The following is a 15717-nucleotide window of genomic DNA, read 5'->3' as shown; positions in this document are numbered from 1 at the left end:
CTGGGCACACAGGTTTAGTTAGACCCATGAGGGCATTTTAACACAATGTTGATGTGTGTGTCCAGTACTGTAGGGCCTTTTCGCTGCCGGATATCAAGGTTAATTGTGATGATAAAGCAATGCTAAAACATTAAACTCACACTGGCTCACAGGACCGGAACATTTTAATGTCTTTTGAATGATTTGTTATGTACTGGTTAATGCATAACTGGATTGGATAGCTACATTGGATGGTCATTGCGAACGTTACTGTACATTTAATGCCAGGTTCAGCACTCAAATTAATAGACCAATTTGTACCAAAAGAACCAAGATTTCTTGGTAAATGTAACACGCCTGGTTTGGAGAATAAAAACACTCACTTTACAAATCAGCTCTTATATAAAGTATTTTAATAAAGAAGAACATTTTAAATGCTATTTTGTTAAGCGTATTCATTAGCTCACTTGCATTAATCACCTAAAAAGTGACTAAAACGTGTGAGTGCTTCAATGATGGGGTTTGGAGGAGAAAGAGAAAGAAAGAGACAGAAATCAAAACTAATTATTCATAAAAAATAACTGCAGTGCATTTAATTGTTGTATGTAATCATAAATGCAATGCAAATACACACACAGTATGTATATATATATATATATATATAAAATATATACATTTGTGATGGATGAAAGAATGTCAGACAGACAGACAGACAGACAGACAGACAGACAGACAGACAGATAGATAGATAGATAGATAGATAGATGGATAGATAGATGGATAGATAGATGGATAGATAGATGGATAGATAGATGGATAGATAGATGGATAGATGGATGGATAGATGGATGGATAGATGGATGGATAGATGGATGGATAGATGGATGGATAGATGGATAGATAGATGGATAGATAGATGGATAGATAGATGGATAGATAGATAGATAGATAGATAGATAGATAGATAGATAGATAGATAGATAGATGTAAAGTAGTGAAGAATTTCAAGCACATTCAGTCAATGATAGCTAGAATGACACAATGATGGATGGATGGAACAATAGATTGATAGCTAGAAAAATAGAATAATGATGGCTGAATGGATGGAACGATAGACAGACAGATGTGGAAAATGCAACAAAGGATTTAATAAACAGCCCTCAATCAAGATCTTTTGACAGAATTTCATTAAGTAAGATGACATACAGCATCTGCAAACATGGGAAAACCTGTCTCCTCTGATAGGAAAATGATTAAAATGCCTTAAAATTGAAATATTTGCCATATTTTGTGTAAATATATCTCTAAACTTAACACATAATCCTCCTGAGAGCAATACACCGAGATGATTTTCCGAAGGGATAGAAAAAGCACTGCATAAAGAGAATGACCCTGTACCACTCCACCCACCCCTTCTGCAAATAAATAAACGAATTGAGAAACACTTGTGCCACAGCTTCTGTGATTTGGATTCACAGATCTGAGTTGTGTTTATTTAATCAGTCTAGAGGACAGCGCTCCAGCTAATGTGTTACCTCAGCAACAGCCACCATCTGGAGGCCCACCCTGTAATTACTGAGACCTGATCTCCAGTCCCGATAAGAGTTACACTCCATCAGCCACTGATACACACACAGTGTCAAAAACACCTTCCACAAACCCACAGTTCACCCGTCACCCACTCAATCTCCTCATCTTTACATCCTCTAATAAGCTCTCAAACATGTACACAGTGGAAATGTTCCTCCTAGAGGAAGCTACTGCTGAATACTATCTTCCACTTTTTGCAAGCAATCCCTCCCTTATCCAAGACATCTACCTTCTCCACTGATGTATTTATATGTTTTGAAATGGCAGCTTTGCAGAGGAGCTTTGTCTGGGGGAAGAAGGTCTTTGCTGAAGAAAATTGGTTGGAGGTGGTGACATGTGTGTGTATGTGTGTTTGTTTGTGTGTAAAAGAGCAGAAAAGAGTCTGCAATCTTCTGCTATGGCCATCTTACTCGCTTGGGAACGAGAAAGAAAATGAATTTCACACACGCTTGTGCGACTGAAGACAATCCACATACCCATACACATACACAAACACATCTGTTTCTCTCTCATGGTGTGGATATTAAACTGAGCTAATGATTCTGAGAGACCCTAATCCTAAACCAAACCTGCACACAAACATTTTCGCATTTTTACATTTAAATAGATACTTAGTGCATTTATTAAGGATGTTATTTTCCTTCGCCATTATCTGGTTCTCACAATTCAGAAAAAAACAACAACTGACACACACATTTAATTGGCTATCTAGATGAGGTTTATTTTTATCTATATACTGTTATTATCTATTTATCTATACATTGATATGTTGTTATATTTATTCTTAATAAAATAATATTGTATTATTATTATTATTATTGTTATTAACAATAATAATTTGATTAAATAATAAAATTTAATTTTTGTATTTTATTTCGTTTAATTATATAAATCATTTCACACATATATATACACACACACATAAATGTGAACTAGCATTGACTGGTCCTCACAAGTCAGACTAAAAGGACATTATTATTATCATACATATATTTTTTAATAATATATATATATATATATATATATATATATAGTATGTTATTAAAATAGAAATATTATCTTTCACCTGGATCTAGAATTCTTAATTTAAGTAAATTACACACAACAATATTTTTTGTATATACATCCATCCATTTTTAAACTTGGGTAAGACTGCAGAGATATTTATTTGCAATATTTAAATTTGTATTTTATAAAAATTAGGCTTTATTTAGATAAAATTAATCCCAGGATATCACAAACTCTTTCAATCAGACTTAAGTATCTAAGTGTGACTTCTCTACTTCCAAATGCAAAGCAGAAGTTTCCTGGTCCCAGAGTGTGTGTGTCAGGAATAGGCATTTGTGTTGAAAGCAATGAATGTGATCACGTTCGTGCCTGTCCTTCCCTCTTTCTCTGCCTTCTTTCATCATTCGGATTACTATCAAGGACTCCTCCTACTGTCCTTAAATCACTCTCTTCAGGCCGTATCTCTCACTCTTGTTCTGTGTCTCTCTTCTCTGATGAACTGCTGGGCTGGACCGACTTCTGATCCACAACTGACCTTACTGTCCAGCTGACAGATAGTCATTTATATCTGCACAGGTTACACACACACACACACACACACTCTTTCCTTTCCACTTTCCTTCCTGCACTGCTAAAATACAATGTGACGGCTAAAGACATTTTACCTGAGTTGTGATTTTTGCAGAATTTTATTTTGTTTTGTATTCACATGAATCATCTGAACAAACAAATTCACTAGAATGAGTCATTTCAAACAGCATTCGAGTATGGGCTGTGAAGGACTATTTCATTTCTTGGTTCTACCTCTAACAAGACATCTTCCTGATGAATGAACATTGAACTGAATCATACATAGTGTCAAAAAAGGTCAGCTTTCAAACACTTCTGTGCATCAAAGCAAGAAAACGCAAGTGCCATAAAAGGTGTCAGGCAGAGTGATACCAAAGGATATAGTTTTAGTGTAATTCTATAGACGAATAAGTGACTCCAATCCTGTGTGCTCATGTCTACCAGAAGTGATTTCTCTAAGAGCACAGTGATAGCACCTTCCTATATCTCAAGAGATGAGAATGGCTCTTAATACATCAAACTACAGACCTGAGCTAAAAGAACAAACAAACATAATGCAGTCAACAAAAGATGCTCTGCAGCTCTCACTCAACAAGCAAACAGACCGGAAGGGTTCTCTAGAGTACATTTATAAAGCATCATTCTACTCTAAAAGTCACTGTGAATTCAAATATTGCACACCATATAAGAAAGATTTTTGAAACTACATGAGATAAAAGTTAAAAACCATAATGCAGTACATTATACTAGAGAGATTTTCATTATTTTTGTGCACTTTTTCCATTTATAATTACACTTAAAACTGGAAGCGATAAGAGAGAATGGGATTTGTAAATGTTGCAAGCCAGAGTCGAACTTGAGTACCCTACATGATCACCGTAGCTCAATATGTCTAAGCACATGGGCTCTGATGATTACACAATGTTTAAACCTGAGGAAAAGAAAACTGGTAACAACAAATGTCTACAATTGCTATGCTAAAAAAACACAGTAAATAAAGAAGATTTGCACATCTTTTCTCAGCTGTTGTATGCTGACCCTTGTTTGCTAGTGGTTTAAAATCCCACCTGCTTTCTAAACCTTGACAGATAAAAGACCAAATTGGACTGGAGGGTTTTTGAAAAATGATCTTGAATCTAGTGAATTGAAGAGGTCAAGACTGCTGGAGAAAAACACACCGACAATGATACACATACACGTACATTCACAATGACAGTGACTAGATTGAGGGACGTTACTGATATTCTTGTTTGATCTAAGTTTTTCTACTGCTGGTTGTTATATGCATAAATATTATCAATCAATATCAGAGATTTTTCCACTTATTGGTATCAGACAATCTGATATACTGGTCAATATTGAATTGTTATGTGTTTAGATGACCACTTCCTTTATTTGATACTCATTTAAAATCAAACTTTAAAAACACTAAGGATTTAATACCACTATTAAATGGAATCTTTTGCCACTCTTAAAATTATCAATTATTATCAATTTTATTAAACCGTACATTACAATGCTAAATTCACTAGAATTTAAAACCTCTGATTTCACTTTTTACATTTTAGATTTTTGTATATTTTAGTTTTGGGTGTTTTATTTTTTATTCAGACAAAATACTGAATTTACAAGTACTAATAAACAGCCAATATGCTAGTAATATGCATGCTAATAAGTAACTAGTTAATAGCGAGAATTGGTCCCTATACTAAAGTGTTACCATCAAATCCTTACTGAAAAATGACAAATGTCTGATTATTTGTCCTGAGGCTTTGCCCTCTGTGTCACACCACCACACTGACTGTTAAAAACACAGAGAGAGGCACTAATCGTGGCACTCACTAGAATATTTTTATCCTGAGATTTGACCCCTGCAGTGTAAAAGCCATCAACAATGTGCGACACCTAATAGCTGGTTTTGAGCTATAACATACAAATCAAAAATGTATGATTCACATCGCCTGTTCTCTATCTCAATAGAGTGTGTGAGAGGCAGCTGTGGGTTAAGATGTGTTCAAATCTACTGCACTCAATGAAATAATACAAAACATCTACAGCACCAACACAGCTGTCGTACATATAAATAAAGGGTTGAGTAAAATACACGTGTGGAAATGCATACAAATATACATAAAACAGTTAAAATCACAGAGAAAATCTGCACCGGGCAAGTCTAAAAACACTCTTGCATCTCTTCCAGGAAATGTTAAATTCACTCAGATACACTGGAAGAAAACAGCAGACCTGAAACATAATTTGTTTAATTGGAATGTGAAAAGAGCGTGAAGACAGTTGTGCAAATTAACAAACACATTGTTTAACTGCGCATATTAGATCCTCGAGGTCACACAAAGGTGTGTGTTCAAGTGAATGTGCTTTTCGAATCTTATGCCTGAGGCGATTTCTAGAGCTGCCATGGTAAATTACAGACAGAGCAATGAGACGCTCAAAACTGGTCATTTTGCACCCATGGCTGAGCGAGACGCTTCACTAACGCTGCAGTAACATTGTGACACACAAGATCTATATTACCACACAGAACAAAAGCTGATAAAATGCCTTCTGAATTTTTCTTTCTTCAATTTCCCCTGAAGGATCGATAAAGTGTGACTGTCTATTCATGAAGCACGAGGCTGGAGCATATATGCATCATAGCATCAGCATGATAAATCATTATATGGAAGATTATTAATGGCTGAAAATATAATCATGCACTCAGAGCTCAATCAATACTGTACAGATCAATACAGGACAAAGGATGAAGGTAATGAAGAATAAAAAGAGATGTACTGAGGGATGAAGAGAGGAAGAATGACCTGATGGGGATAAATAAGAGGTAGCGACATATGAAAAGGAGGAGAAAAATACTGAAGAATACAAAATATTTAAGTACTGTGGAAGAAACAGGCTAACTCATTGAAATCCACGATGATTAATCACAAAAATGATTAATCACAAAAAATATATTTTATATTTTGTATGTTTTGAATTTGACTTTCACAGTTGACATTTTGTATTTTTCTTTTGCCTTTTTCGTTCCATGATCCTTTTTTAAAAAAAAATTTAAAAGCTTCTTCTAAGGTCATGTGACTCTTGATTAATTACCTGTGAGTATAAAGGAGCGTTTGAAATAAATTTTTTGTTGTTTGACAAAGAGCCTGTTAGCACAAAACGTTACCTTGTGTGAAGTACAGGAATAAATCATTTTGCATTTTTGGAGCCTATGGTGTGCAGACTTTTTTTTTTTTTTTTTAAATGTTTTCTTCTAATTTTGAGCATTTTGTGCTGTTGATGTACATGCATTGGTCCCGTCTTTGCTAAGTGATCAGATCACTAAATCACATTTGTAGGTAATCAGAAACACATTATGGCCAAATATGCATTTGTAACTGCCAATGTAAATCAAACCATGAAAACCATAAAATACACACTAATGTTCTTAAGTTTCGGCTCAGCATTTATTGGGTCAAAAATACCATAAAGAAGTAATATTGTGAAATATTATTGCATTATTATTGTAAAAAATGTGCTTTATTCCTGTAAGAAATCATTCTATTTCTTATTATTATCAATGTTGAAAACTGACTTGCTGATTAATATTTTAGTGGAAATTCTGATACTTGTTTTTTAGGATTCTTTGATCAAGAGAAGGCTGAAAAGAACAGCTTTTTTTTTTTTTTTAACAGCACATTTATATTTGAAATATGAACATTTGTAAAAATGTAAATGCATACTAGCCAATTTGAAGCACCTTTGCTGAATTAATTTCTTTTTTAATCTTTTAACTTTTTAACAGTATAAATAAAATAAAACACTAAAGTGGAATTTTTAAAGCAAAATTCTTGAGTCAGATTATTTCAATGAATTAGATGATCAAAATCAAAATGATTTGTTATCCTGAGATCAACTTCCTGACTGACTTAATGATCTGAAAAATGGAAAAATATCTAATAAATTTTGGTCTGTTCCTCACAAAAAGCTATTTATGATTTGAGAGGACTTAAAATATGGACCACTTTTTTCATACCTTTATAGTTCTTACTTTTTTAAAGCTGGAAAGATTCATTCATTGTATTAGCATAGAAAAACTGCAGGATATTATTCAAAATGTTTTGTGTTCCATGGAAAGACAAAAAATCATGAAGGCATGGACCAACACGAGGGAGATGAAAAAATCAAAAAAGCAAAAAATCTCGACTGACCACTTCTGATCAAATCGGAGAAACGGATGTTAATTGCAGGTAAAAACAGGGCCACAGAGACAAAAAGTACCGAGAAAGAGAGGAAGAAAAAAAAAAAAGAGTTAGCCAGGAATAGAGGGAGTAAAGAGAGGTAGTGAGGAATGGCACGAGAGAAAGAACGAGAAAAGAGAGGTAGTGAGGTATGGAGAGGGAGGAGAGGTGGCTATTGAGGGATGGACGTGTAAAGAGCAGGACATTGAGCAGAAGGCAGAAAATCAATGGTGAATAGCAGCTAAAGTGGAATCTGAACTCTGCCTGAAGTCATAGACTGTAACAGAGGAACGAGCGTAAGGAGAGTAAGGAAGCGAGAGAAGGACGGGATGAAGGTAGAAAAAGGCAATATGAGCGCAGACACGGAAAACAAATCCACAGCAGGCAGAGTAGCCACAAGCTAATTAAAATCAGAGGAGCAGGGGAAATCAATCGATTCAGGAGAAAAATCGAGGCTGTAATCAAGAGATTAGCTCAGAAGCCATCAATTTCTAAACAACTTGCTAATGATCACTAAAGCAGAGGCATGAAACTGAAGATTTAAAAATATATGGAAATACTTTTGAAGCTCCAACCCTCAGCAGCTGGGCAACAGCTAACAATGTAATTATATATTTCAAAGTCTCCATTTGAGACATCTGCGTGTATGTATGCATGTATTAAAGCACATTTTTTGACATTTTGACTTTCTCCTATAAAACACAGAAGATAATTTTAAGATGTTTAAAGTACTTTTGTCCATTCAATGTAAGTTAATGTTCAAATTAACATTGAACCAACATTGTATGGACCAAAAATCCAGATCCATTTTTTAAAATACCTTTTTTGTATTTCTGTTTTATAGGTTAAAAGGAATAGTTTACTCAATAATGAAAATGTACTCACCCTCAGGCCATCCAAGATGTACTGTAGATGAGTTTGTTTCTTCTTTAGAACACATTTGGAGAAATTTCATCACCTCACCTGCTCACCAATGGATCCTCTGCAGTGAATGGGTGCCGTCAGAATAAAAGTTCAATCAGCTGATAAAAACATCACAGTAATCCACACGATTGCATGCTTGTAATAGAACAAATAAATCATTAAGGCGTTCTAAATTTAAACCATCACTTCTGGCCAAAATTCCATAATCCATAGTCCATAATCTACAATAACACTTCACCCGGGAAAAAAGTCCATCCCTCTCACATCAAAATCCACTGACATATTGGTTAAGAACTGTTTTTGCTTATAAACCATGCTTGATCTATGCATACTGATTCAGAAGAGACAATTTTTTTCACTGGATTAAGCAATGTTATAGATAGAGGACTTGGAAGCAATGGTTTGAAGTTAAAAACATCTTACTGATGGATTTGTTTCATACAAGCAAAGAGCTTTTCACTTAACAGGACATCAATTGATAAACTGGAGTCATGTGGATTGCTTGTGGATTATTGTGATGTTTTATCAGCTGTTTGGACTCTCATTCCGACGGCACCCATTCACTGCAGAGGATGCACTGTAGAGCAAATGATGTAATGCTACATTTTACCAAGTTGGTTTCTGATAAAGAAAAACTCATCTACATCTTGGAAGGCCTGAGTGAGTAAATTTTCAGGAAATTTTTAACTATTCCCATTTACAGAGAAATAGTGCTGAAAATAAGACTCTTTATGATGCTACTGAAATATACTCTTCTCAAAAGGCCAAAAAATGTACATGATCATCAGATTTAATAACAGTTTAGGTGATACTATTACTAAAGGTTGAAAGGTTTTCACTTTTAATGCCAAGCAATAAGCTAGCAACTCATTCATAACTGGCAGTATATTTCACAGTGCAGAGAGATGACCTTCTAAAAGGCTAATTAATAAATAATTACTGTTTGCTTTATTATGGCCATATTAATGACACAGCTAACAAAAGCTTAGCGAATATGGGGCACTGATTAAAGAGCAGATGAATAATTGAGACGTTAGCGAACGTAATTAAATATTCACAAGTCTGAACCAAAGCCAAGAGCGTGACTTTCAGGTCTTATTTACATATTTTGTGCTCATGAGCTAATTTTTACTCTCAATTTTTTTGTAAATTTACAAAGCAGCACAAACAGAGATTCCTCTTCAAGAATTTAAACAGTAGACAAACTCCAAAGACCTTATGAAGTCTTTCAAGATTATGCAGATGCAGAGATACTCTTAAATGACTCTCAAATAAGAAAATAGGTTCATTATTTATTGCATAATTATATTTTTACTTCCAAATTTTGATTAAAACATGAAAAAAACAAACAAACAATTATAATAAAAAAATTATATATATAAAAATGATATATTAAATATTATATATACCTATTAACTCAATCCGAGCAGCTGAGTCCTTAGCCATCTTCAAGAAACGGCTAAAAACACATCTCTTCCATCTTTATTTGACCCTCTAACTCTAGCACTCTCTGTTCTAATTCTATTTTATCTATCTGTCTTCTTTGTATCCATTTGACCCTCTAACACTAGAATTTGGTCCCATTCTTGCCTGATATAGGTTTCCAGCTACTGAAGATTTTGTGGTCGTCTTTGACGTATTTTTCGTTTAATGATGCGCCAAATGTTCTCTATAAGTGAAAGATCTGGACTGCAGGCAGGCCAATTCAGCACCCAGACTCTATAGGTTTCCAGCTACTGAAGAATTTGTGGTCGTCTTTGACGTATTTTTCGTTTAATGATGCGCCATATGTTCTCTATAGGTGAAAGATCTGGACTGCAAGCAGGCCAATTCAGCACCCAGACTCTTCTACTACGAAGTCATGTTGTTGTAATAGCTGCAGTATGTGGTTTTGCATTGTTCTGCTGAAATACAAAAGGCCTTCCCTGAAATAGACGTCATCTGGAGGGGAGCATATGTTGCTCTAAAACCTTTATATACCTTTCCTTTCAGCATTCATAGTGCCTTCCAAAACATGCAAGCTGCCCATACCATATGTACTTATGCACCCCCATACCATCATAGATGCTGGCTTTTGAACTGAACGCTGATAACACGCTGGAAGGTCTCCCTCCTCTTTTGCCCGAAGGACACGGCGTTTCCAACAAGAATGTCAAATTTGGACTCGTCTGACCATAGATCACTTTTTTACTTTGAAACAGTTCACTTTAAATGAGCCTTGGCCCACAGGACACAACAGTGCTTCAGGACCATGTTCACATATGGCTTCCTTTTTGCATGATAGAGCTTTATTTGGCATCTGCAGATAGCACGGCGGATTGTGTTTACCGACAGTGGTTTCTAGAAGTATTCCTGGGCCCATTTAGTAATGTCAATGACAGAATCATGCCGATGAGTGATGCAGTGACGTCTGAGGGCCCGAAGACCACAGGTATCCAACAAAGGTCTTCGGCCTTGTCCCGTATGCACAGAGATTTTTCCAGTTTCTCTGAATCTTTTGATGATGTTATGCACTGTAGATGATGAGATTTGCAAAGCCTTTGCAATTTGACGTTGAGGAACGTTGTTTTTAAAGTATTCCACAATCTTTTAACGCACTCTTTCACAGATTGGAGAGCCTCTGCCCATCTTTACTTCTGAGACTCTGCCTCTCTAAGACATCTCTTCTATAGCTAATCATGTTACAGACCTGATGTCAATTAACTTAATTAGTTGTTAGATGTTCTCCAAGCTGAATCATTTCAAAATTTTGTTGCCCCCCGTGCCAACTTTTTTCAGACCTGTAGCAGGCATCAAATTTGAAATGAGCTCATTTAGTGGATAAAAGTGTAACATTTCTCTGTTTAAACATTTGTTATGTTCTATTGTGAATAAAATATTGGCTCATGTGATTTGAAAGCTTTTTAGTTTTCATTTTATTCAAATTTAAAACACGCCCCAACATTTCCGGAATTTGGATTGTACTTGTTTTCTTAAAAAAAAAAAAAAAAAAAAGCTTAGGCTAACCGAGACTTGTCATTGCACCTGCATATTGTTGCTCTTTTGTTGGTTTTGATTGCTTCTATTGTCCTCATTTGTAAGTCACTTTGGATAAAAGCGTCTGCTAAATTATATTATTACATGCATACATACTTATATTTATATACATACATACATATACATACACATATTATATATATATACACATATATACACACACACACACACATATATATATATATATATATATATATATATATATATATATATATATATATATATATATATATATATATATATATAAAATTATTACGATTCAATTATATTTTATCCGTTGGGTCAGTTATTTTTTATACAATTTTTTTAAAGGTTCCTTATCCATTTGCAACTGTAACTTTTACTTTTATTAGTGAGGTTAAAAACAAAGACAGTGCTGGGTGCTGAGACAGGGTTTAGAGTTTGTATTACGTCTCGTCTGGCTGTTTTAATTTTGAAGTTAGTGACGTATTGTCAAGTATGGTGACCCATACTCGAAATTAGTGCACACACAGCAGTGATCAGTGAACAAATGCACACACACAGTGAACACACACTGAAATCTCAAAATTTAAATGAATATTGCTCCAGCGCCCGGGGAGCAATTAGGGGTTCGGTGCCTTGCTCAAGGTATCGAAGGTGGAGAGAGTGCTGTTCATTCACAATCCCCATCTTCAATTCCTGCCGGCGTGAGAATCGAACCGGAACCTTCAGGTTACAAGCCCGACTCCCTAACCATTAGGCCACGACTACCCCCGATTTAAAGGTATATGTGAGACAACAGGTGTGCATCCATGGTCTTTCCCAAAATTTAAATGACTAGAAACGAGAAGGAAACAAGAGGCTGCAAGGTGAAGCAGAGGAAATGAAGGATGAATGACGACGGATCCATCAGAGAACGAGCGAGACATAGAGAGAGAAAAGCAATGGAAGAGGAACAAAAGAAACTACATGCAGTGACCAAAGGTTTCCTCAGAGAGAACCAAAGTGCAGTAACAGCGAAAAGCCTGCGAAAGAGATGGAAATGGGGAGGAGGAAGAGAAAGAAGAAAGGACAGGGGTTGGTAAAAAAAAAAAAAAAAAAAAAAAAAAGAGCTATAGTTATTATGATACCTCAACCTGCAAGCTATTCCCGCTCTCGTTTTCTTTCAAACTTGCCTTTCATTTTCCATTTCTATAGCACTCGGACACCAGCAGAGTTTGAGAAATTTCACAGTAGAAAAAGAGCTGACGGCATGCTGAGAGAGCCATGACAGATGGAAAAAATGAGAAGGGACCAAGGGAGGAGTGGAGAAATCAGCCAGGTAGAAAATGTGTGTGTGTGTGTGCACTGTATGTGGGGGAGAATGAAAACTACGCCAAGATGAAATCAGATGGCCTCATCATTTCCAAAAGAACAGTGCGTGTATGTGTGTGAGCTGTACCTTTTTGGCCTTGCTAAGGTACGTCCAAGCTGATTTTCTGAAGTTCACACCGTTGTTTGTCAAGTCTTGTTTGTCCAGCTGCAAATAAAACAGCCATCCCAACAGATACCACACCTGAAACAGGAAGAGGAGAAAATACATATACATAAATAAACTGAACAAAATTATAAACGCAACACTTTTGTTTTTTCCCCCATTTTTCATGAGCTGAACTCAAAGATCTAAGACTTTTTCTATGTACACAAAAGGCCTATTTCTCTCAAATATTGTTCACAAATCTGTCTAAATCTGTGTTAGTGAGCACTTCTCCTTTGCCGAGATAATCCATCCACCTCACAGGTGTGGCATATCAAGATGCTGATTAGACAGCATGATTATTGCACAGGTGTGCCTTAGGCTGGCCACAATAAAAGGCCACTCTAAAATGTGCAGTTTTACTGTATTGGGGGGGTCCGAAAACAGAATCTGGTGTGACCACCATTTGCCTCACGCAGTGCAACACATCTCCTTCGCATAGAGTTGATCAGGTTGTTGATTATGGCCTGTGGAATGTTGGTCCACTCCTCTTCAATGGCTGTGCGAAGTTTCTGGATATTTATCACACAGCACAATGCCACAGATATCGCAAGTTTTGAGGGAGCGTGCAATTGGCATGCTGACTGCAGGAATGTCCACCAGAGCTGTTGCCCGTGAATTGAATGTTCATTTCTCTACCATAAGCCAAAGGCGTTTCAGAGAATTTGGCAGTACATCCAACCGGCCTCACAACCGCAGACCACGTGTAACCACACCAGCCCAGGACCTCCACATCCAGCATCCTCACCTCCAAGATTGTCTGAGACCAGCCACCCAGACAGCTGCTGCAACAATCGGTTTGCATAACCAAGAATTTCAGCACAAACTGTCAGAAACCGTCTCAGGGAAGCTCATCTGCATGCTCGTCGTCCTCATCGGGGTCTCGACCTGACTGCAGTTCGTCGTCGGAACCGGCATGAGTGTGCAAATGCTCACATTCGATGGCGTCTGGCACTTTGGAGAGGTGTTCTCTTCACGGATGAATCCCGGTTTTCACTGTACAGAGCAGATGGCAGACAGCGTGTATGGCGTCGTGTGGGTGAGCGGTTTGCTGATGTCAACGTTGTGGATCGAGTGGCCCATGGTGGCGGTGGGGTTATGGTATGGGCAGGCGTATGTTATGGACAACGAACACAGGAGCATTTTATTGATGGCATTTTGAATGCACAGAGATACCGTGACGAGATCCTGAGGCCCATTGTTGTGCCATTCATCCACGACCATCACCTCATGTTGCAGCATGATAATGCACAGCCCCATGTTGCAAAGATCTGTACATAATTCCTGGAAGCTGAAATCATCCCAGTTCTTGCATGGCCAGTATACTCACCGAACATGTCACCCACTGAGCATGTTTGGGATGCTCTGGATCGGCGTATACGACAGTGCGTTCCAGTTCCTGCCAATATCCAGAAACTTCGCACAGCCATTGAAGAGGAGTGGACCAACATTCCACAGGCCATAATCAACAACCTGATCAACTCTATGTGAAGGAGATGTGTTGCACTGCGTGAGGCAAATGGTGGTCACACCAGATACTGACTGGTTTTCGGACCCCCCCGGACCCTCCCAATACAGTAAAACTGCACATTTTAGAGTGGCCTTTTATTGTGGCCAGCCTAAGGCATACCTGTGCAATAATCATGCCATCTAATCAACATCTTGATATGCCACACCTGTGAGGTGGATGGAGTAACTCGGCAAAGGAGAAATGCTCACTAACACAGATTTAGACAGATTTGTGAAGAGAAATAGGCCTTTTGTGTACATAGAAGATGTGTCTGTGGGTTTACTAACTAACAATTTTTTTTATAACAATTTTTTCCACTATATACAAATTTTCGGATTATTAAAACCTTTTTTCTGGCTGGTTTATTAAAATGGGAATAATGTGCAACAGACTTTAGAATGGGTTATACATTAGTATGACAATTTATTTATTTATTTATATTTTCATTTGAAATGTAAATCATTCCCATATTCCCCACTGAGTCCAAATGTGCAGTGTTGGAGTTACTCCAGGATCAGCGTTTGGAAACACTGGCCTATAGGATGAATTATGTAAAATCTGGCACAGCTTACTCCGCTCTCACCTTCAGTACATACATAAAAGTAGGCAGAGACAGACAGTCAGCCACTTGTAATTAACAAAACAAACCTAAAGCACTTCCTGTGCACTCTGTCAGCATTATAAATATTTGATTTCAGGCAGGATTAAAATAACCTTATTTTGCAGCAAACAGAGAGGGAGAAACAAACAATCGGGCAGCTTTGTTTGTACCCTGAAAAATGAGAAGTCAGACGCAAATGGGCTGTGGGGAAGGGTGTGTGTGTGCATGTTTTTGTTGTGCTGTGTTGAAGTGCTCTTCACTTTATCACCTACTATTACACTCTATACCCTCCTCTGATGTCTCAATAACACACCACAGAGAGTTCAAACATCTCTCACTCCCACTCTCTCTGTCTCTTTCTCTTTCACACTCTCTGATTCTCCTGAGCCGAATGTTCAGAACACTCTGTAAGCACTCTCAATCTGTCAGATATCTATTAGAAAGAAAGAGAGAGAGAGTGTGTGTGTGTGTGTGTGTGTGTGTGTGTGTTTGTGAGGGACTAGACTCATTGCGTAGACTAAGAATGGGAATCAAAGGAATTTAATGGTCCAGTTCTGATCCCGACATAAAGGACTTTTTTAAATGGCTAGTAGAACCGGTGATAAAAAAAATCTAAATAAAACTAAATAAAATTAAATTAAATATTTTAAAATCATAAGTTTCATATTCATTTTTTAAGTTTTGCTCATTAATTATGCATCGACTCTCAGGATGTTGTTTGTACTGTACAAGTTATTTTAAACAAGTCTGAAGAAAAGATCAGAATGCCCTCTAGTTTAATAATGCTTTA

General features: G+C 36.8%; 1 protein-coding gene across 2 annotated transcripts in view; it reads right to left on the bottom strand.

Moving 5' to 3' along the window:
* si:dkey-12j5.1 (uncharacterized) overlaps positions 1-15717 on the bottom strand; it is an 88116-nt gene that overhangs the window by 4001 nt on the left and 68398 nt on the right. For both annotated transcript variants that reach the window (XM_058746894.1, XM_058746895.1), the window contains exon 10: positions 12742-12855. In XM_058746894.1, coding sequence (XP_058602877.1) covers positions 12742-12855 — 114 coding nt within the window. The remainder of the gene's footprint in view (positions 1-12741; positions 12856-15717) is intronic.

The sequence above is a fragment of the Onychostoma macrolepis genome, chromosome 16, assembly GCF_012432095.1.
Source record: "Onychostoma macrolepis isolate SWU-2019 chromosome 16, ASM1243209v1, whole genome shotgun sequence".
Lineage (NCBI taxonomy): Eukaryota > Metazoa > Chordata > Actinopteri > Cypriniformes > Cyprinidae > Onychostoma > Onychostoma macrolepis.
This window is presented reverse-complemented; position numbering and strand designations above follow the sequence as displayed.